Here is a 23,017-nt window from a genome sequence, read left to right on the forward strand (position 1 = left end):
AGAGCCTACAGATCTGGATTAATATGCTGATTTATAAATACACTGTTAACTTAGTTTCCTCAGTGAGGTAATTAAGTATCTGTTTCAGCTGGATGAAATTAATTTAATGAGTGAAGTATATGGACATTCTAAAATTGCAGGTTTTCTGATTAATGCTTTCATTGACTGATGTGTCACTCTAAAATACTTAACACCTCCACACTGTTGTAAGACAGGGCAGAAATGAGGCATTTAAAGGTCTTTGCTCAGGGAGAGAAGAGTGTGATAAGATATTTTGTCACAGGATGCAAAAGAAAGGATTTCATCTGCTGAAGGTTCTGGAGGCAAGGTTTTTCTGATTACCCAGTGAGTGATATCCTCTCTCTTTAGATTGCCAGAACAAAAAACAGTATTGAAGAAAGTGTATGGGATAATCTGTGATTTAGTATTCATTCCACTGCCATTAGATGATGTAACCCTCAATAGAGAGGAATGCAGTGCAGGGGTTAAGCGCAAGAACAGTTTGTCCCTCCTGAGCAAGGTCCTGAGCAACTTGATCTGTCTTTGAAGTTACCCATTCATTGAGGAAGAGTTAGGACAAGATGGCCTTCAGGTGTTCCTCCCCTCTTAAATTATTCTATGCTTCTAAGGTTATCTGGAGATAAAATCCTTCAGGAATGGTTTCATGATACTAGTTCCCAAATTGTTCTCTCATGAGACAATCCATAATAAGTAAGCAGTTAAATGTTCTGTGGTTGATGACATTATATTCATTCAAGTAAATGGTAACTTGACAGGTTGTACTTCTTGAAAATAGGTACATTTTAGACCTATCTGCTGTTTGTGTAACTCACAAGACTGCTGCACCTGAATTCCAGGGGAACCCTGTCATGGGAGGTGTTAAGGAAACTTTCCTGTCTGACCATGCAGGAGTGGCTCAGACAGTCACAGTCCCACCACCTGAGCTGGGACCAAGGCCCCTTCACAGCAGGAGCCCCAGCGACCTGATGAGTGCCCGGCACAGTGTGTGATTCCTACACATTCACATACTCCAACCAGGTTTGCTAACTGGCTCAACCCTAGGTTTCCCATATCAGTCTTAGAGCTCTGGATCCTTAAAATAATTGAATCATGGTGCAACAAGAGAATAACAGGTTGTGCCAAGAAGTGGAGCCTGAATAAGGGAGTCCCTGGGGCACACCTTACCTTAGGTGTGCAATGGTTGAGGTCACGCTGTTGGTTCACCGGCTCCTGCTCAGTGTCTCAGTGCCCACTCACCTGGCTGGTGCTGCAGGGCTCCTGCCCTTTGCAGCTTGCACCTGGCACTGCAGCTGCACCCTGAGCTGCCTGCGCTGGCTGCATTCCTCAACAGGAGCTCAGGTTTGTCCCTTCCTGCTGCATCTGTGCCCCAGGGTCCCACAGCCTCTGGTGGGCCAGGTCTCAGCACCATCACTTACAGATGAGGTCTGACGTGAGAATGGATGTTCTTCCAGATGTGCTTAAATGCTACGCACCGCTTTGAAATGAAAGGATGCCCAGAGTGAGCAGAGGCTTTGAATCTCATTCTCTGGAGGCCAAGGCTAGAACTGAAATCAGTGAAGATCTCCTTCTGTGGTGTGGTTACTTCATTCCACAGGCTGCTGAGCACCCACCAGTCAATAAGATATGCAAGAGAAGGGGTCACTTGAGTTTGAATATTTTGGTTTCCTAAGTTGAAAAGTTCTCCTTTATTTGTGCGGCTTATAGGCTGGCTTGTGCACTCAATAATCAGAAAATCTGGTGTATTCTCTTATAATATTTGGTTAAGTGAAATAATATGAAGAAACCAATGCCTGTGATTTAAATAATTTTTTCAACATGCGTTTTTGATGTTGAAACCTTAAACAGCATTTCTCTTGCACAGACAAATCTGTGTCAAGGGGAAGGGTTTACCAAAAAATATTTCTGTTAAATGCCAGTGTCTGTGTATATAGATGTATGTATTTTGGCTATTTCTAGTCCATTCTGTGACACTTAACCCAGTTTAAAAAGAAAAAAATAAGCTTTTACTAATTTGAAGGTAACCTTCAAACAGCTGCTAAAAACTTTAAAAAGAAATGAAAAATTACATTTTCTTTACAGATATCTTCCATAAGAAGTGGGCACTACTATGTTTCTTATTGTCATTTTAGATATGCTAAAATGATTGAATTTAACTTATTTAACTTGCTAATTTTTATTTTTTTTTATTTCAGTAGCACCTGCATGGCAGTTTATTAGGAGACAGCTGTAAGGATCTCATCAGGAACAGAGTTTAAGAGGATGGTTGCACTATAACTTCTTTTTTTTTTTTGCCTATTCTACACTTCCTTTGCCATTCATTAGATGTGCTCAGAGCAGACTGATCCTGAGCATAACGAGCTCCCATGGTTCAGTACCTTGCTAATCAATCAGCCGACCTCCTGCCTTAAATTTCTGACCAGTAAACACATTGAAAATTTCGGGAGTAAAGCTTTTTTTGATGCTACAGGCATCTGATTTTCAACTAACTGTGTTGATAAACTATACAGTTAATATTATCGAGTTCAAAACCCACCATGTCACGCACAGCATGAGATGGGAATAGTGGTCTTGCATCCTGCAATAGCCAAAGGCAAATACCAAGCAAAGCCACTCGATGTCAGTGTTGCTTCACCGAGTTCTGCCTAACACAGAATCCTTAAAAGAGCTGAAAAACCCATTTATAGAGATGTTTAAATAGACCCCAAGCCTTTTGAGCCATGTCTGGCTTCTTTGTTTCCTCGATGTTACTGTCCCCAAAGCCTCGTAAATTATCTGTATGATGAAGGGATGGAGATTACAGCTTTATGGGTTTTGTGAAGGGTGGCAATCATATCTTTGTCAGTTTAGGTCCACATTCATGTAGTTGGTGACTGAAATCAGTACTTTTGAAGTTAATTATTACTGAAAATGCATTGCATCCAACTGTGGGAGATAAACTGGCAAGCTTTGGAGTTCGTGGATTTTGTCTGGCTTTGGTACAGCAGAATTTCAGAGGGGGACGTTTTTTAAATATCAGTAATAAATGATTTGCATACTTACACATATGCTTCTTCTTTGCCTAGTGTTGTGGTTTAACCCAGGTTTATGTAATGCATGTGGTTGATAACCTACTTTTTTACAAATTCTCAAAATTCAGGAATGCTGTTTTGAACAGTGTGGATTTCTATCACTGTTTTTGTGTTGTTGCATTTGTCAGTACTCTGTTTTAATTCTAGTAGCTTGTATTTATTCCCATGTGCTATGTTCTGCAATATAGGAACTGCACAGCTTGGTGTCTCTAAATTAGCTCTTATCACCCTCTTTTTAAAATTTGACTTTCATTCCTATACAGTTGTGCTTTGTCAAAATACTTTAATTTTTCATAAATTTTGTCTAGGAATTTTAGGCATAGTTGCTAAAGACACAAGCCTTATGTGACCAAAATTCTTGGCTGTCTTTCATTTATTATCACCTTAATCCTTTAGCCATACTTAACTTATTTGACAGAAACAGCAGTACCAAAACTGATTTCATACAAATTTTTGGTCAGTATAGAGAATGAGGATGAACAGGAATTAGTTTCTGCACAGAATAAAAAGCTGAGGAAAGCTCAGTCATTATGTATTTATTATATATTAAGATCTAAATAATATATATATTTTTGCCAGTGGCCAGCCAGAAAGGTGCTTGTAGTTTTGGATTAATGACAGCACGTACTTCCCTTTACCCAGTGATGGTGGAAGGGAGAACTTCAGGAAGTGAGTTGGCTGCTCAAGAGTATTCATTCTTGCGGGGAAAAACTATGCACAGCAGCAGGAGCACAGGTTTAGTTTGTTCACACTGGTTTAATGCTGGATATTTGCAGATATTTAGTTCCTTCCTCAGAAAACTTAGAAAGAGCAAGTCACACTGCAGAATCACACAGGTTAAGGATGGAAAGGAGTGCAGTGGTCCAACCTCCCTGCTCAAGCAGGGCCATCCCAGAGCACATGGCACAGCACTGTGTCCAGATGGTTCCTGAATATCTCCAGAGAGGGAGACTCCACATGTTCCATTTTTTCCATCTATGCCTGCCTGAGGTGTGAATAACTTAAGTTCTATGAGTGTATGTAAACATAAGTATTGTTTTTGAACTTGCCTGCCAGTTTGTGAAGTCTAAAAGCAGTTCTCATGTAAGAATCCAAATATTTCCTGCAAAATCTGTTTCCATATGAAGTGGGATTTAGGGCTTCTCTGTCAGAGTTTGCCTCAAATTTTTCCTTTTGAGGTCTAAGTTGGAGTAAGGTGTCAGATTATTATTTTTTTTTAATCCCTTGAGGCCAGAGCTAGAGAATCAAATTCTCTTTTCTTCATATATCCACCATGTATATAAACTTCTCATATATGGAAATGTTAGAGGAGCTGAGATGTTATCCCATTTATTTTGGAACCTGACTCAAATCAGGTTTTAAAAGCCCCACCATATCTCATCTATGATGCAATAAATATCTCCTTCTATATATTATTTGTGTTCTAATTTTTGATTTATGGTAATTATCTTCTTAGCATTGTACATAAATATTCTGCTGGAACTAAACTTTTATGCATTTCTAGCACAAACAAACAAACAACTATGTAATTACTTGAAAATAGGTTTTACTTATATGAGATTATCAAAAAAGTTAATTGTGAAGTATCTAATATTACAAAACTATGTGTGAATACACTGACTTAAATGTACAAAACTGAAGGTTTATCATGCTTATCATTGGTGTTCCAGAAAATGAAGTTTTATTCACTTGTTTCAGAGTAAGAGAGGGTCTCATAATCCTGGTAGTTCAGGTACATCATGATACAATATAACCTATGGAAAGCCTGCATAGTCTTGGAGTGTATAGACTAAAGCTTTATAACTAATGAAAACCAGCTGACGGGAAAAGGTTTAAAAATCGTGTGTGTGTGATACAACGTGTTTTCATTAGAATATTGAACTATCCTTCTAGGAAAGTGGAAGAGTTTTTATGTTTTCTTAAGAATCAAAGGTTGTAATATTTTGTAGTGAGGTATACATACCTATACATCAGTTTTCCCTTAAAAATGTTGTTTTCTTTAGGGTTTGTAACTGAAATGTTGCTTTGTTTCATAGGTAACTAGGAGTATTTTTTAAATTCAGAGTTACAATGGAGAATGTATTTCAATAGTGATGGTGTTTCCAACTTCATATTTATGGATAATGCAGTTGTTTACTTATCAAAAATAATTGCTGGGGTAAAACAAAATTTCCACAACAATTCCCCACAACAGCTGTGGGATGTTTGCACTCATACATGCACACACCCACAGAGATACCATCCCTTCTTGTTGGTGGGAGACAAAAGTCTGTTGATAATGGAAATCCTAGGTGTTCAGAGACTAATCTGGGATTGATGAAAACTTGTCCAGTTTAACTGACTCAGCAATTAGGAGGTGGAAAATCTCAATTACAGACTTTTCAAACATTGTCAGCATTTTGGTGCAAGAACTTTGAGGAATGGAGAATATGTCCTTGTGTGTTTAGCAATGGTTCTTTGGTTTCCCACTGTGGGTTTTTTTGCCCGTTTCAGAATATTCAGAGCTTCTAACAAACAATGATTTAAAAAAAAAAAGAGGCTAGGCTCTTTTATACAAATACCTATATTTGGGGATGTTTTTGCACATGCATATTTATGTGTAGAAATGTATTTTGATTTTTATTTCATAGTAAATACTGTTATAGTTAGAGGCACTGAACATTTCATCAAAACTAAGCAGCACCTGACTGCTGAGTAGCTCTTGCTGTAGCTGTGAGGATTCCTGTCCACTTCTGACTATTGAAAGAAGGAAAAATTTGTGTTGTGAAAACTTGGCAGACATAAATTCCTCAATTATGAACTCCTGGAACTGTACTTTCCTGTTAAAAAAACCCAGAGAAAACCAAAAACACAAACCACAAAAAGAAAATATAAAAGAATTTATGCTTAGAGGTTTATTCTTTTTACCTTTCTTTAAAAAGTTTATGTTGTTAATGGGTGGGCAGGGCAAAGAATAAGCATGCCAGGAATAATTAAGAGTCTGTCTCAAGCTAAGAAATTCTTTCTTTTTTTTTTTTAATCTTTGCAATGCTATGGGACACAGTTGTGGACATCAACAGAATGTAACTCAGTAGAATGAACTGATGCATTTGTCTTTGTGCCAGTCTACCTGTTGCATTTGGAAGCAGTCTCATTTTTCTAAAATTGTATTGGGTGGAAAATGCATCAGGTTTTTTTGCCTTAATCTAAAAAATGAAATATAAATTAATTTCTATTTTAAAAAAGGAAATATTTTAAAAAATGCTTTTTTTTTTTTTTTTTTTTTTTTTTTTGCTTACTACACAACAGTGATTGGGAAGACACTTCACCCATAAAATGGATCTTGCATTTCAACTTCAATTTCTTTGCCATCCAGAGATACAGGAAACTTAGAAGAAAACTTATTGTGGCCTTGCTCCATATCAGTCAAGGCATTTAAATGCCTGGACATTTAAAGCTCTTCCATGTCCTTATCACTTTGTGTCTGAGCACTTTGTATCGTACACAAGGTGCATGACATTATTACAAGAACAAATGTTACTTGGTGAACTGTCTGTGCTGAGAGAGCCTTTGTTGAATGGCAAGCCAAGAGCAGAAAGGACTAGCTTTGAACAAGAATGTTTGTCACAAGAATTTTTGGCACTGCCCATGTGAAGCCGATACCTTGCAGTCCCTCTCTGCACTTTGAGCTTGATACTCTGAAGTTTGAGGTTTCAGACTACAGAGAGATTCTGTGTATGCTTCTGGTAGGACTTATTGCTACCTGATATTCTGCATTTGCTACATAAATAAGATTTTTGTGTCATTTAGAAGACAAAATGCTGATGGAGTAAGACAAGTCTTCTAGCATGAGCTTTACTGAGGTCTTAATGCGTTCCGCCTGTGGCCGGAAAAGCTCCCCCCAGGAGGGACAAGGCTGCTCTCCCGGGCTTGGCAGGGAGATGCCTGCTCTGCTGGGCACTTCTTGCTCAGATTAGCATAGCCCAGCCTATATCACACACACACACCCAGTAATACCTCATTTTACCACTGGAATGAGGCCAAAAGCACAGGCATTGCAGGGATATAAAGCGGGAAGTTACTGGAAAGAATCACAAACTAACGTGAGACTAGACCAAATTTTTGCAAACAGCAGAAAATGTGATCTTTGTTGTAGATGGCTCTTGCATTTAATGTAGCTGTTTATATGATTGAAGCACTTAATAAGTGTTTTTATTGAGTATAGTTACAGAACAGCTGCAGAAATCTTAAGTGCTTCTGTTCATTTTTTTTTTCTTTGTAGTTTGGAACTGAAAAATCTGAGAAGAAAACTGGAGACTGACAGAGATCAGGGTGATTCCTCAACTGTGCACTCTCCTGACAGAAGCACTGATTTTGTGGGGTAGGAATGATGACAGGGGCAAAAAGGAAGAGAAGTACAGTCTGGAGGAAGATCCAGGCTGTTCGCTTTGAAGATATCAAAGCCTGGTGTCTGAGAAGGCTGCCTATCTTGAAATGGGTGCCTGTCTACAACTGGAAGGAAAATTTGGTTCCTGATACTGTTTCTGGGATGATGCTAGCCATCCAACAGGTGACTCAAGGTACAGTTAACTCATTTCAAATTAATATTTTGTCTGTTCATATTTAATGTTTATTGAATCCAAATATAAATATAAGGAAAAATATATAGTCTTAACTCATTAATGGAGTGGATAGTGCAAATGTGGATAGAAATGCATTGTGATAGTTTTTGTGGAACTTTACTATTTATCCCATACCTTTGACAATTTTTCAAACATTGAATATGGAAGGTGAGAGAGCAGTAACTTTGTTAATACAGGATATGGTTATATATGATGTTTTATCAGTTAAATGACCATCTTTTTCTCTATTTTGCATGAAAAACAAAATTCAGCTCAATGATAATTGCACTATAAAATATGCTATTCTGGAATAAACATGTGCATGATACTATTACCTGTAAAATTCCAAAACACAGCAGGAAAAGTTCACAACTTTCTGTGCATAAAGAGTGTTCCTGCCAGGGACATTACCCAGGGAGAGGATCTGTGGCATCCATAGCTAGTATGCTGATTTAATGCTGTATTGCATTACCTACCACACCTCTTTTCAAGCAGCAATACAAAGTAGGGTGGAGCTAGATTCCATTTTACAGCATTAAAAAAAAAATAAAAAAAGAAAGAAAGGAAGAAAAAAAGGCAGAAAAAGGAAAAACTTCCCAAACCCTGCACAATGACCTGCAGAAACTTTAAGTTCCAGTTGTCTTGTTTAGTAAAGTGATTACTATGAGGAAATGAATACTTTCAGTTTTTGATGTGCCTTTGATAGTGTCACCTTCTCTTGACAATATCTTATATTTGTCTCGGACAAATCACAGCTTCTTATCTCAAATGGACTTTAAATCCTTCCATCATGTGAATGACATATATTGTGTCCTAGCAGTCTTCCATATTAAGTGTGCTTAACTATAATTCATGTTGTTAAACACTCCTTTAATTGAATTATGCTGGAACTTGAAACAACTGATTTGTATAAGCATTTGTGATTTTAAAGTAATTAGGAACATCTGTATTGGCATGATTTAACTTTAAGAACCTTAATACTGTAACTCTGCAAAGTATCTAATTTCATGGTATGTGTGTATACAACAATTGTAATTAAAATGCTCCTAATAACAGTATGTTGAAATTCATCAAAAATGCTATGTTAAACAGCATTTCTGAAGTCTTGGTAGTTTCAGCCAGGATTTTCATGTTTGACTCTTGTACCAAGAAGTTGTTTACTATAACAGATAAATCTATAAAGACCCAGTGAAGACAGAAAATACAGGTTTGCATTTTCTGGATTATTTATAAGTACTCTAAAAATAATTTTATCCTTATTTTATACTATTTGAAAATAAATACTTTGAAGCACCTGATATATTTCTTCTTTCTCTGCTTGCTACTTCTCAAGATTTTTGAATGATTTTAGGGAATGAAATAGGAAGAGAATTAGAGACAAAAGCATTTCATCGTGGTTGTAATGCTTTAATTTGCATGCAAATGTAAGCTCTTTCTCTAGTGTTGTAATCATTCCAGTTACCAGAACTATCCTAATATTTTCTCAGGAAGAATTATGGATGAAAAGAAGTTCCATTTGTTATATAGCACAAAGCAAAAAACCCCAAATTTTTAGAGGTCGTACTGTGACTGTTTTCTTCCACCCACAAGATAAACCAAGAAATTTTGTAATGCAATGCAAGGCAGAAATTCTAATAATAGTAGGAAAAAAAGGTAACTGGTGTTAACTGACTTGTTGAGCATAGTGTCAACCTCAGCAACAGGTTTAAGCAAATTCAAGTATAAGAAATGAACCTGAGTAATGGAAGTATTTGGAAAAATGTATGGTTGTATTCATATGCAACAGTTTTCTGAGTGATGAAAGCTGCAAACTCCAGGGTAGAGAGCAGTCCAGTAGCTTGAGAATAATTAAGAAAAGCCTTCCAAATGAGCTGTGTTTTTCAAAATTTCCTTCTGTGGGATTTCTTACTCATCTGGCATTGGTCATATTCAGACTATTCAGGTTAGCAACTGCTCTGATCTGGTGTAATGTGTTTGTGTTTCAGCTTCTAATCTAAATTTTAGATTAAATTACTGATTTCTCTTTGTATTGTACAGAAGAAGAGATAAAGGTCACTGTCCTTACTGTGTCATAGTGAAAGTAACAAAACTGGGCTGGGGAAGAGGAGACTGAGGGGTGTAGCAAGATGGAAAGTAAAGGCATGGAATTATCATAATGTGCTGCTGGTCATTTATGATTAAAAAGTCATTGCTGAAACCAAGCAGTCATTCTGAAAATGTTCTTATAGTTGTTCCATTGCCTGCTAAAAATAATAAATAAATAAATATTGATTTAGGAGTCCCAAAATTCAATGCTCTTTACCTGAGAAAATACTTGTATTTTCTCTGTTGTATGCCCTAGTTTTTTTATCGACATCTAGAGAATATAGAGAAATAAATGTCAAAGATAATTATGTTTCTAAAAATGTTATGAAAATATCACATAGAAAAAAGACCCTACAAGTTCTAACAAAAAAAAAAAAGCCCTTTCAAATACACCAATTGGTGCAAAGGTCCAGCTGGACTTGCACAGTCTCAGACTGCGAAGTCAGCCAGCCACAAGTCAAAAACAGTAAAGGAAATCAGGCTTCATCAGTTCCAGCTATTTAATATTAGTTCTAAATGTAATTTAATAATGCTGACATAGAATCCTTATTCTTACTTTGATACCTAAGGTTGAAAAAATAATCTTGGAATATAAAATGAGCATCATGATGCAGTCTTGAAGTTTGCTATATATTGTAATAGAAAGTTAAGAAATTTGATCTTTTATGTTTTGGTAATTGCTAAATAATTTATCTCAAAAAAGTCTCAAAACTTATTGATAGACCAGAGCAATGTGTCTCTAAATTAACAAAAGAAACCCCTAATTTTCTTGTTGGATTAGCATTCATTGCTCTCTTCCCTTTCCCTTTAAAACTTATTAATACCTCATCAACAGTCATTCTATGAAGAGCCTTCTTTCCATTTAATTCTGTATCACTCATGCTGGCAAAAAAAAATCAGTTACTGAATCCATGTGTCTCTTAAGTGCCTAACCTTCTTTTTCCTTTCCAAATTGAAATCATACTAATAAAACAAAAAGTCTGCTGTGCAGGTAAGTAGTTCTCAGCAAGTTTTTGTGTTCTTCACTGTTCAATGAAGACTTAGTTGATAAGAGTTAATGAACATTAAGTTATTAGAGAGCATCCAAAAGAGGGTAATGAGGATGATGAAGGGCCTTGAGGGGAACCTAAAGGAGGAGCAGCTGAGGTCACTTAATTTGTTCAGGCTGGAGAAGAAGAAGCTGAGGGGAAACCTCAATATGCTTGTGAGAGGAGGTGGAAAGGCAGGCACTGATCTCTTCTCTCTAGTGACCAGTGACAGGACCTGAGAAAACAGTCAGGAAATGTTTAGGCTGGATATCAGGAAAATGTTTTTCAACCAGAGAGTGTTTGAAAACTGAAACAGCTCCCCAGAGAAGTAGTCAAAGCACCAAGCCTGACGGAGGTCAAGAAGCACTTGCACTCAGGCACATGGTGTGAGTCTTGGGGTGTCCTGGGCAGGGCCAGTAGATGGACTTGATGATCTTTATAGACCCCTTCCAACTTAGTTTATTCTGTGATTCTATGCTTGTGAGAGGTGCTGAATGACTGCATTTACATCACTTCTTTTCTTTCATTCACTTATTAAGTTGTCTATCTTGACTGACAAGTTTTCTCACTTCTGCTTCTCTGATTCTCTCCTGCATCCTTTGAGAAGGAGTGAGTGGCTGGCTGGGTACTTAACTGCTGGCTCGAATCAACCCACCACAAGCGTGATTCATCTGACTAAATCTAACCATCTGCTTTGTTAAGGTTGATTAATTATATTAATAAGATTTCCTCTGAGTGTAACAGGGGATGGGCTCAGGTATAGACACTGATCAAAATTTAGGTGTCTTAACCATTGTATCCATGACATTGTGGGTAATAAACAGTTAATGTTTAACAGTTCATGGTTAAAGGCAGGACTTACTGTTTTCTTTTCTGTAATTCATCCATTAACCTGTCACAATAGAATTATTTGTGGGTTTTTGTGTGACATGGTCACCCCATACTCATATAAGAAGAATACTTTGATCAACCTGGGTGTGAATTTTTCTTGGTTTCCTTACATGATGAAATTAAGATACATTATGATGCAGTCTTTTCATGTAGCTAAATCTCATTAAACTGCCATCATGTTTTTTCTGTAGCCTTCTGAACATGTGCTATAGTCCCATCATATCTCTTCAGAATGTATCTGCTTAGCTTATTTTCACAGTGGTAACTTCTTTGCACCAAGCAAATTATTCATCTTTACTTTCAAGGCCTTTCATAGGTGATCTTTCCTGACATTATTTATTCATTACCAAACTCTTGATCCATCTACTATTAATCCGCTTTGCTATCCTTCTTCATTGTCTTGTCTTTTCAAACCAACAGCTTTTTGCCTCAGGATTTATATATTGCAGTGTATATTTGTTGGTAGTCATGCCCCAGTATTTTGCTATTTAGAATGTGGAGTTTGGGGTTTGTTTTTTTCATGTTTTGCTGTTTGTCTTTTCCTAGACAGAATTGTGCACACTGCTAACAGAGGCTGGCATATAGAAGCCATGTAGCTAGTACCACGACCCATCAGTAAGCTTCCCTGAACACAACAGAAATAAAGCCAAGTTTTTCTGAGAAGTTTATAAAAGAGACCCTCTGTCATGCAGATGAGTTCAGTGCCAGAGGAATTATTACCCAAGATAGTCTGCTTGAATATATATTTTAGTATATGTAACTTATTTATGTTCTATATACAGGTAAAGGACACAAATGTGTCTGAAGCAGTTTGGTCATGAAATGCTGTGAAAATCAAGTGTTCTGCATAACAGCTGAAGTTGTTTTACTCTGTCTTGGTGTAAATTCCTAATGTAGGTAGGAATGTAGAAGATGATCTCAGTAGAAGAAAAGGCTAGGAGAAGGAGCAGAAAAACAGAGATTATATGTGGGAGAAAAATGGCCCAGACAGGTTAATTAAAAGGGTTGATGACAAGATTTTTTTTCTTTATCAGGAAAGGCATTCAAATTAAAAGACAGTTGCAGCACATAGAGAAATGAAAATAAAATAACTTGAATCTGTTTAGATTTAAAATTGGAAGTAGTTCTAAAAATATTATATTTAATTATTGGGTTCAGAAATGGATCTCCTTATCATATAATTCCATTCATGGATGTGCTAAATTACAAACAATTGTGTTTGGCTGTCATAAGGGGGAGCAGACCACAGGGGAAGGTCTTCATAATTTAATGCTCCCTTTCAATTTTATGCCCTTTTTTGAGCTGCTGCTAAAAAAAACTAAATAAAAAAAAAAATTTAAAAAAAAAAAGTGAAGTTTGGAACTTCTGTATATATGTGAAAAAGTTAAGACAAATGTGTAGGAGTTTCAAAATGAAAACACTGTCACTCTATTTCTGATTCAGTCTTTGCTTGCTAAGTTTGTGGAACCATAAACATTTCTTGGTTTATTTTGAAATAAATATTGCATGTACTCAATAGCTGCCCACTGGAAACATGAGGGCATAAGATTTGGACTTTCAAACTTAACAGATTGCAATGAAGTCAGAATTTGCAGTTTAAAAAAAAATGTATTTTTTTGTAGGCAGCTAGTACAGGGATATGCTTAATGTAGAATTTATATATAGTATTATACATTTGCTGCCTTTCCTGTGACCTATCATGAACAAGAAATGCTTTGGCTCAAGTGGATTTTGGTGGGCTGTTTTTTTGGAGGGTGGAGAGCCCTTGAGACATATTTCCTCTAAAAGTTAAATATGTAGATGGCATCTGATGAAATCAGTATTGTTATTTCTGCCAACTTCTTTTCTTTTTCATTCTTCAAGCCCAATAATAACTCACTGAGTCTTGGTGTGGTTTGTATGTTTTAATTAAACTTAATTTAATCTGGAGCTGGATTTATTGCTGAACAACTAATTCCGTAACACTGGCTGGAGACCCTGACATTAAAAAAATTAACTATACTGCCTTCCTGCATTCCAGAACTGGTGCCCAGTGTTTTGGAAGGCATGATGCCAAAAACTTATATAATTTTTTTTCCTTAGCTTTTCATGGAGGAACCCCAGCTGTGTCTTCTCAAGGATGATAGTTGCTGGGGGTTTATTTCAGGCTCGGATCATAAATGTAGACATAAATATACTCTAAGCTGACTAACTGGAGTTAAAAATTTTATTAAGGGGTAAAGCTGCCTTGTAAATATACATCTGGCTTACAAATAACATGTGTAGATGAAATAGAATAGGCACATTTGGAAACAGAGCCAGAAAAACCTCCTACAGAATGCATTGGAGAATCCATGATTTCTGGAAGAGTGTCCAGTTGAACTCTGTTATAGTTCTCTCATGCAAAGAATAATGATGTAAGCAGAATATGAAATTTAACATGTTAGTGGGAAAAAGTGGGACAATATTTCACACTTTACAGCTCTCCAGCGGAGCAGCAAGGCACTTAGGCTGCTGTGCATGCAATATTTTCTTTCTAATGTCTATAAAATGTCTTCCAAGTTTCACATGTACTAATGCAGACCTGTCTAACAGACTGCTAGAAATGCGAATTCAGCTTCTGGATGACCTCTGGCTCCCTTGGGGCCTCCTGGCCGGGTGCACTCTGGTGTGCATCACTGCATGTCCAGAGGAGCCGCATGGATCCCTGTGCTTGGGGGTGCCTGAGCACCATGGACAGAGACTGAGAGACCCAGGAAACATTGATCCATCCTTGAAGGAAGAAATGACACCATACATAATCTTCCAGAGCAGAAAACTGTTAGTGTTCAGATCCTTGGCCACCAGTTTGCCAGAATGGATGCCCTTTTCATGGATTTCAGCAAGTCCAGCTCATCTGGATTAAGGCCTGTGATCACTCGTGACAGGCTTTTGCTTCTCCACAGCATTGATGCTTCTCAGAGGATGACCTCATAGTTACCTGCTTGCCAGAAGCTTCTGAAGGCTTCATTCTCTGTTTATTCTTACTGAAATTCAGAGATTTTTACCTATAGTCCACTTTCAAAATTCTTCTTTGTTTCTGGATGTGGCTGAATTCTTCAGGTATTATCAGGTATTATCTTCAGTCTTCAGGCTGACTAGTGGGTAATAGCTCATAGAACTCACTGTGAAACAGTTTATACAATCTTTGTTGTGTTCAAATACTGTGTTACATTAATCCTAAAGGGGTCTTAACGTTTAATCTCAGATTGTCTGTCAACACTGATAGTTTTTTTTTTGAGGAGCTCTATTAAAAGAAAATAAAACACTGGAAATTTTTTAATTATCTGTTTTGTATGTATCTAAACTCTATTACATACAGAAGGGTCAAGCCTTGAACAGTGAAATCATAAGTGGGTCAAGCCATCCACTTGTTTCTTCTACCATAATGCTTGCATATTTTCCTTTTGAACATTAAGATACAAATGTCAGTATCTGGAGATCTGTAAAGTGGCAGAATAGAACCGTGTTTTCTCAAATCTACCTTTGATGTGCTTGTCAGATGGTACATTGGGAGAGCTGCATTTCAGAATCTGTGAAATACTGTGAATTCAGGTACTGTGGCTAACAGAACTGAGGTGCTTGACTCTCACCAGGCTGAAGGAAACAGCTGCATGGGAAGGAGCCACACTGAAGGATCCTTCAAAAAAAAACAGGGGTTGCCAAATCAACATTGTGTGGCCTCTGAAAGATTTATGGCTCATTTTTGAGGCTCTGTCCTTCCATTTTGTCTTTACATTCTTCATATGCCTCAGGGTTTGAATGACAGAAAAACCCAAGGAATGATTTTAAGCTCTTGGTACTTTGTCACTAAAAAAGTGAGACAGAAGGTAAAATTCACTTGTGCAGCCCCAGCAAACATGCATTGAGAGAACTTATACTGAGCTTCCCAGTTTTTGGAGGTTAATGATATTATTTTCAAAAGATCATTTTGTGTTAAGAGCTTTTATGAAGCCATTGTCAAAGAACCCTCCAGAACTAGGAGGTTTGTGCATGAAAACTGTTATGAAATATAATATTAATTTTTTTCCTGCCTGGAAAAAAAATTATGTTTTTTTTCTTAAATGGAAGTTAGCTATCCTGGACTTAGAAATGAAATCCAGGGATATGAATCATTTGTTGTCTGATTTGTTAGTTCTCCAGGAAGTATTGATAGGAGTCTGATTGAACGTGTGTCAGTTCTACATTTTAGGGCATCGTCAGAAAATACCTTTTTTACTACATAATAGAGTTTTGTGAACAAATGGAGAAATTATATTTTTCTTAAGCATGAGAGAGTGTCCACAACTGCAGATACATTTTTGAGTGGGATAAGATGAATTTGTGTTATTTAGGGTTCCATAAACCTGGGGTCTGACCATCTTAGTATAGTCCCACTTAAGAGTAAAAGGTTACAATTACAGAAAGTTGTTTGAATATACACTCTATCAGAAAAACTTTTAAAATATATATAACTTTTTACAGTAAATATTAAATTATACTAGGGTTGATATTCCTCAAATTAATTATAGGTGTAATACTTTTCCTGCTTCTAAATTTAATTTCTGGTTTACACCTAGTATTTCCAAAAGACGGCAGAGTTTTCCTCAGAACAGATGTATGTATCATGAGCATATGTCCAGATGCAGAAAATTGTTAACTAGTTGACTATACTCTGGCGATTCATAGCTCTTCCTACGGAAAATATTTTTTTATTGCTACAGTTTTGGCACTAATCCAATTAGCAGAAACTTCCAACTTAAACTGAGACCTTTCTCCTGCAGTAGGAGATGGCCTTGTTTCTCTTTATATCAAGTTTGTTATTTTGCAGTTACTTGCATTGACACTGAGTGTTAAACATCTCTTCTTTTCAGTGTGATGTGCCAGAGGACTGTTAAGCACCTGGTGCTAGTCCCAGGTCATGGTTTTCAGTGAAAGTGTGTCCCACAATGTTATCTTATGATAAGGAGGTAGTTAAAACAAACAATATTAATGTACTGTATCCAAACTTACTGTTCAGTATTTGTTTGCATTTCTTCTCATGGAATTTATATTCTTATATGAAAACCTTAATGTCACTGCCATGGGGGCTTCTCCATATTACCAGTGAAGATTATGGGAGATCCTTACTTTATGATCTATTTTCTTTAAGTATACTCTTTGGAATAAAAAAAAAGAAAATGTTTCCTGTCTTTTGACAGCAAAGTTCTTGAGCAAACAGAATGCATTGTAGAGAAGTTTAGTATGAAAATTAATGAAATAAACTTAAATAGACTTCTGATTATATCTTGAAAAGTATTTGAACCTTTAGAGCATTTTATGCCTAATAAGAAAACCAAAGTCTTTACTGATTCTATTTTATAATGCCTCTCTGTTCTTGCACACTTCAGTAAGTGCTACACGTATGTAGTAAAATGGGAGTAAAAACCTAACAAACAGGGCCACAACTCAAGTCAAAGGCTCTTAATTTTAGCTCTGGTCTGATTGCCATGACCTCACCATGAAAAAAATTGCACATTGCTTCCAGAAACTTAGTACAAAAGAATGTGAAAGATCTAGGCATGAATCTAGAAATGGAGGAAAACAGGGACTGAATTTAAATTCAGATCAGCAGCAGATCATCTGGATTTATAACCATAACTAGGATTAACTGGCTCTTCCCAGAAACCTTCTAAAGTACACATCTGGCTCAGCATTCAGTAATGAAGCTTGTGTATTCCCCTCATGCTTGTTACAGACGGGTCACTTCATTTCAATTATGTTGTTATAATTTAAATGAGACTGAAATTATGCTGATTTTTCTGATTCCTTCACTTTTTGTAGAGTAAAATAAATTAGCCAGCATAATGCTTTGTTGCAAGTTGCAATACTATGTTGTGAGTAGCATTCAACTAGTAAATTAATTCAAAATTTTTTTTTCTTTTTGGTTTTGTTCATAAAATGGTTATAATGGAAAAGCTTTCCAGTGTTAAGCAAGCTTTAAAAACTTGTTTCTCCTCTTCTCATTTCCCCACCCTCCTCCATGCTCAATTTTATCTGGGTAGAGTCATGTAGTTCTCTCCTGTGCTGTTTTTATTCTCTTCAGGCACACCCTTCTGTGTTGCTCTTGGGTCAGAATCTTCTTTTACCTCTATTGATCACGTGAACATGGACATTGCACTACAATTTCAAAGAGCTTTCTGGTTTGTGATAATGCTGTGCTAAGAGAAAAACACAGAAGTGACTATCAGTAGATGCACTCAAAGTGCTACTTTGCTGAGCACAATGATGATAAAAATGATCCATGTAGGATTCACCTCAGCAAAATCTTCACTGTGAAGTTTTTCTAACAGATGAACTGCTTCACTGAGAACTTGACACTTCTGACCTTTTTGTATTTTCTTGCCTCCCCCTCACCACGTTCACTTTGTTACAGACTCAAATGAAAATGTAAGAAGATTTTGAATAAAAATGTTCAGAATTGCCTCTGAAAACCCATAAACAAAGACACTCTTTGTCACTGTCCATATTATCAAAGCCCCATAACACTGACATTTCAAGTAAAGAACACTTTCTGGAGCATTCTTTAGGATGCTGGGTGAGAACAATGAATCCTACAGGTTTAGTTTTCTTTGGGGGTTTCACATGGACACAGAAGGCAACTCCATTCCACAGATCTGAATCTCCTCTGTTACAGACCACACGTGGTCATTCTCCCGAAGGTGGACTTCAGAAAGGCCAGTCCTTTCTTCCAGACTGCATGATGAGGTATTCGCCAAAATTTATGGAGCAATTGTGCAAGATAAGCTCTCCTGCTCTTAGTTTCCAGAAGTGAGAGCTGTGAAATGGCCGTAGATCCTGCTGATCTGAAGCAAGTCTGGGGAGTCTCCTTCTGATGACTTGCAAGAAGCCAATGCAGTCTGACTTGCTATCTTAGGTATCTCAAATTGAAAAGCAACCAAATCTGATGCTTTGCAGGAATGTTTCTGTTGAAAGATGAGTTCTTGTCCAAGACTTCTGAGAAAAGGGTGGATGCTAAGCAATGAAGGTAATTAGTGAGTCTATAAAGTTAAACCTGAACGAATTCTGTTCATTCTTCATCTCAACATGAAAGTCAAATACTTTCTGTTTGTGAACTGACAGCTTTACATGATGAAAGAAATGTTAATGTTTAAAGGCTTATGAACCCCAGACACCTAAAGAGGATGAACTCTGGAATATATTTTTTATTTAAGAAATTAGACTGAAGGGGCTCCATCCAAACCAAAATTACAGGTTTTGAAATATTTTTAAAAAATAACCATCCCACTGCCTGGAGACCTGGCAGTCTCAAAGCCATGTTTGTGAGGGTGAAACAATGCTGCCTCCTCCTGTGAGGCATGGCTATTAAAAGAGGCTTGAAACCACTAATGGAGACAACTTGGAATCATGGTAGGATATGTGGATTTTGATGATGAAATGGAAAACCTTCTACAGTTATTTCTGATTCTTATTGTACAGTAGCTCATTTGCACTCTAGTAAAGGAAGGTGAGTTTAGTAAAGGAAGGTGAGTTTTTTCCTGCTCTTAATAAAATTGTACACATTTCCTCATAAAAATAAAAAACAACACAAGTAGAACAGTTTTATCTTCATATAGTGAAGTAATTATCTTTAATTTTCTATAGGGCTGGCCTTTGCTGTTCTGTCTTCAGTCCATCCAGTTTTTGGTTTATATGGATCTTTTTTCCCTGTCATTATTTATGCCATATTTGGAATGGGACGTCATGTTGCAACAGGTAAGGGTCTGTATGCTAAAGTAGTTTTCAAAAATAGGGAACTGAATGCTGAAATATATTCATGTTTAAAGGCTGATGGAAGGAAAGTTATCTATGATTAAACAGAAAAAAGATGGTTTTGTGCTTGTCTTTACAGCAACTTTTTGTCAGTTTAAGTACTTTAAAAAGCCTCATTAAGAATATATTGGGGTTACTCCTGCCATTATAATTTAATATTGCACTGACACTTCCTTTGTAAATGTAATTTAGTAAGAGCTTTTTTTATTTTAACTCTGCTTTAGAAATCTGCTTCAGGCTAAGAGTTTAACAAAGGACTCTGTCAACAAGATGTATGTAAATGGAAATGAAAAATGTTCAACTGCCTCGTAAACCATAGAAAACATACATTACTTCTCACCTGTCTAAAACACCAATGTTGCATTTCTCAGGAAAAGAAAAACACAAACGACCTCCTGAGCCCATTACTTGCTATTGTATTAAAGCTAGAGATTCTCCCACTAAGGACTCATCCTCTTGCAGAGTAGTTGGGTAGATAGGGAAAGATGCTGCTTGGTTACTCTGCTGGTAGTTATGAGTTACTTGTTTACCCTTCAGCAGCTGAAGAATTGAATGGCTTTGTGCTCCTAATAGGTTGATACTCTGTCCTAATACTCTGTTTCTGAGCCCAAAGAAATAAAATTATAGAGGGCAGCTGGAAATAATACTCATTAGATTGAACCACAAATATTTTGTTGTTCAGAAGTGGGCACTTGATAGCCCCTGAAGTTTGCAAGAAGGGTGAGATAGGCCCAGTGGCAACACACAGCACAGCTGGATGAAGGGAAGCAGCCCCTGAGGCTGTCAGAAGATTTAAGCAGGGAGGATGCATCTCTTCCTTGAAGAGGAGAAAATCTCCTGAAAGAGATTCTGGGTAATCACACTCAAAATGAACTCTGCAGAGTCTGATTGCACTAGTGTATGCAATGTTCTACTAAGAAGTTAGCAACACATTTTGAGCACCCTTTTTGATCAAAAATATTCAGTTACATTTTTAAAAAATGCAAATCTGAGCAGCTATAAATAGTCTTAGAGAAAAAGGAAAGCTAAAAGTTTGTTTTCTCTAGATTTACAGAAAGTATTTGAGTCTTTTGATGTCTGAAAAGGATCTGTAGATCCTGTTATTGTCCTAATGTTGTAATGACTATATACAACTCATGTTAAAAGGGAAGCATTGCAAGAAAAGATGAAAATTTTGAATATAGAAAAGATAGATTAAAACTTTAGTCTATATTAAAAAGCTGTTGCAAAACAAAAAAAATTAGCAGTGTATTGTCAGAAGTTTGTTGTATGATTATTAGGAAGACAAGAATCCATCATATGTAGGAAAGATAAGTAAGCATCTGGCTGCCATAAGTTCTAGTAATGAAAACCAATTGATAAAATAGGTAAGTATGCTGTTAAGTCTGATGTTTTATCCTTGGGAGGGAATAGTGTTCAGAGAATGCCTTGCTGAGTTCCACAGTTCTGCAGATTTCTGCATGGTCCTTGTTGTGGAAACTCTTTCCATTAATAATTCTATTTCAAAATTTTATCTCAATAAAAAAAAAACAACAAAAGAGTTTTCTTGCACACATGCGATCTTTTTAAATTAATAAATTTGAGTGACATATATTGTTGATATTTTCAGAAGGAAGGTCTCATGCAGTTCTTGTTTCAGCCTCAGTTAAGGCATTGTGGTGTGTAGCTGAGTGCATAGGAGCCATGCTGCCTGCCTCAACTGCTCCATAATTCCTTATGGACATTGGAGACAGCCTCTTCACTTACCAGAATTTTCTGTAAGATCTGTGGGGTTCTCCATATGTACACAGGCTGTAAAGTTGTTTGTTAGTGAAGGCATGAACTAGTGAAGGCAGTCATGTTAGTATGAAATGGAAAAGCCACCAATGGCCCTGTTCAGTTAACTTTTATTGTCCTGTAATGCCTTTTCTTTGAAAAAGCTGATCTACTTGAAGAGCTTTCTCACCTGAGCAACAAACACATACACCTTTTCTTGACTTTTGTTCACATAAATGATTTTGAACCATTCTCTGAGACAGCTTTATCTGCCATAAATAACACAAACACTTTGATTTAAGATAGAATTTCATGTAAGCTGTTTTCAAATTAAATTTTATGCAAACATCTTGTCCAAGTTTGAAAGGAACCTTAAAGGTCTTCTAATTCCAACCCCTCTGCCATAATCAGAAACACCTTCCACTAGGTCAAGTTTCTCAGGGCCCCATCCAGCCTGGCCTTGAACACTTCCAGGGATGGGACAAAAAAAGCTATGAATAATCAGACCCTGTTGGTGAGGAGTTAATTTGACTTCTGTAAAGGAAAATCCTACCTCACAACCTTCTAGACTACTGTATGAATGTCAACAAGTGTGTGGAGAAGGGATACACTTTGAATAAAAGATATCAGAATGGTCAAACAGCTACTGATAAGGTTCTACACCAAAGGTTACTGAAGAAAACAAGTTGTCCTTGTGATAGAAGAAATGTCCTTTTATTAATTATTAGCAGTTTGAAAGATATGAAGCAAAAGGCTGGACCTCTTGGTCACTTTCAGTGTGGTGGTATCCCTGGTGGGTTCCTGAGGAATTCATGCTGTGAGCTTTACTCTGTGAAGGCCAAGGTGAGGGCAGGATTGTGTGCACCAGGTCTTGGAGCAGTAGAAAAAAGGTGAGTTCAGAGAGAAATTGTTTTAAAATACTTTAACGGTGTAGATAAAAGAAAACAATACAGCAGATGCTGAACTTCTGCAACCTGTTCTCAGAGGACATTGTGGAAGGAGAAATTACAAACAGGTTCAGACAAACCTTTGACAAATTCATGAATACTAGTCCACAAAAAAAAAAAAAAAAAAAAAAAAAGCCAGCTTAGGAAGTAGTTCTCTAACACAACAGCTGTGGATGCCCACAGACAATGTCCAGGCTTGTGTGCTTTCCCCAGGTAACACCTCTGACTATCACAGCTGGAGGCAGAGTACTGGGCAGGATGGGTCATTGGTCTGACATAGCAAGATGTTCTTATGCTCTAATAGCTCTGCATGTTTGTGTCTTTTAATGTTGAATTGTCATCCTCATTTATCTTTGTGTCATTAAATGTGCTTTACCTCTCTCAGCAAATAAATGTTTTTCTCATAATTTGCCTCCATTTATTGAGAGAGCTAGGTACTATTTAATGGACTAGGTACTATATATACATAGTATGAATTAATTGCCCTAGAAATTTGAATGGTGAACACTTGGGAATCTCAGACAGATAGCTAATGGATCGCATGCAGGGTGAGTTAAAAGCATTTTTGATAACTTGAAATCATTGCAAATTGTTGTATTTGAATCTCTTTTGTAAACCTGTCTTAACGAATGTGCTAAAAAAAAGATTTACATTTAATTTGCCTGTATGAATGGTATTTTATGGGAAGAAAGGTATGTTACATAGAAAAAATACCTTAAAATTGTTCTTATGATGACAGGAATGTAAAAAAATGTCACTTTTAATAATAACAGCCATTTTGAAAAAGAGACTATGAGTGATGAGTACAGATC

General features: G+C 36.8%; 1 protein-coding gene across 2 annotated transcripts in view; it reads left to right on the forward strand.

Annotated features, from left to right (window-relative positions):
- Positions 1-5,307: 5,307 nt before the first annotated feature.
- The window catches only part of SLC26A7 (solute carrier family 26 member 7), a 70,596-nt gene continuing 52,886 nt past the window's right edge, over positions 5,308-23,017 (forward strand). Inside the window, exons 1-3 of one of the 2 annotated variants that reach the window (XM_077782926.2) lie at positions 5,308-7,171; positions 7,351-7,648; positions 19,336-19,446. In XM_077782926.2, the coding sequence (XP_077639052.2) occupies positions 7,456-7,648; positions 19,336-19,446 (304 nt within the window). In that variant the 5' untranslated portion in view covers positions 5,308-7,171; positions 7,351-7,455. Of the gene's footprint in view, positions 7,649-19,335; positions 19,447-23,017 lie in introns of both variants that reach the window. The other variant, XM_021543274.3, reaches the window with a different exon arrangement.

This window comes from Lonchura striata, chromosome 2 (genome assembly GCF_050655825.1).
Source record: "Lonchura striata isolate lonStrDom1 chromosome 2, ASM5065582v1, whole genome shotgun sequence".
Taxonomy (NCBI): domain Eukaryota; kingdom Metazoa; phylum Chordata; class Aves; order Passeriformes; family Estrildidae; genus Lonchura; species Lonchura striata.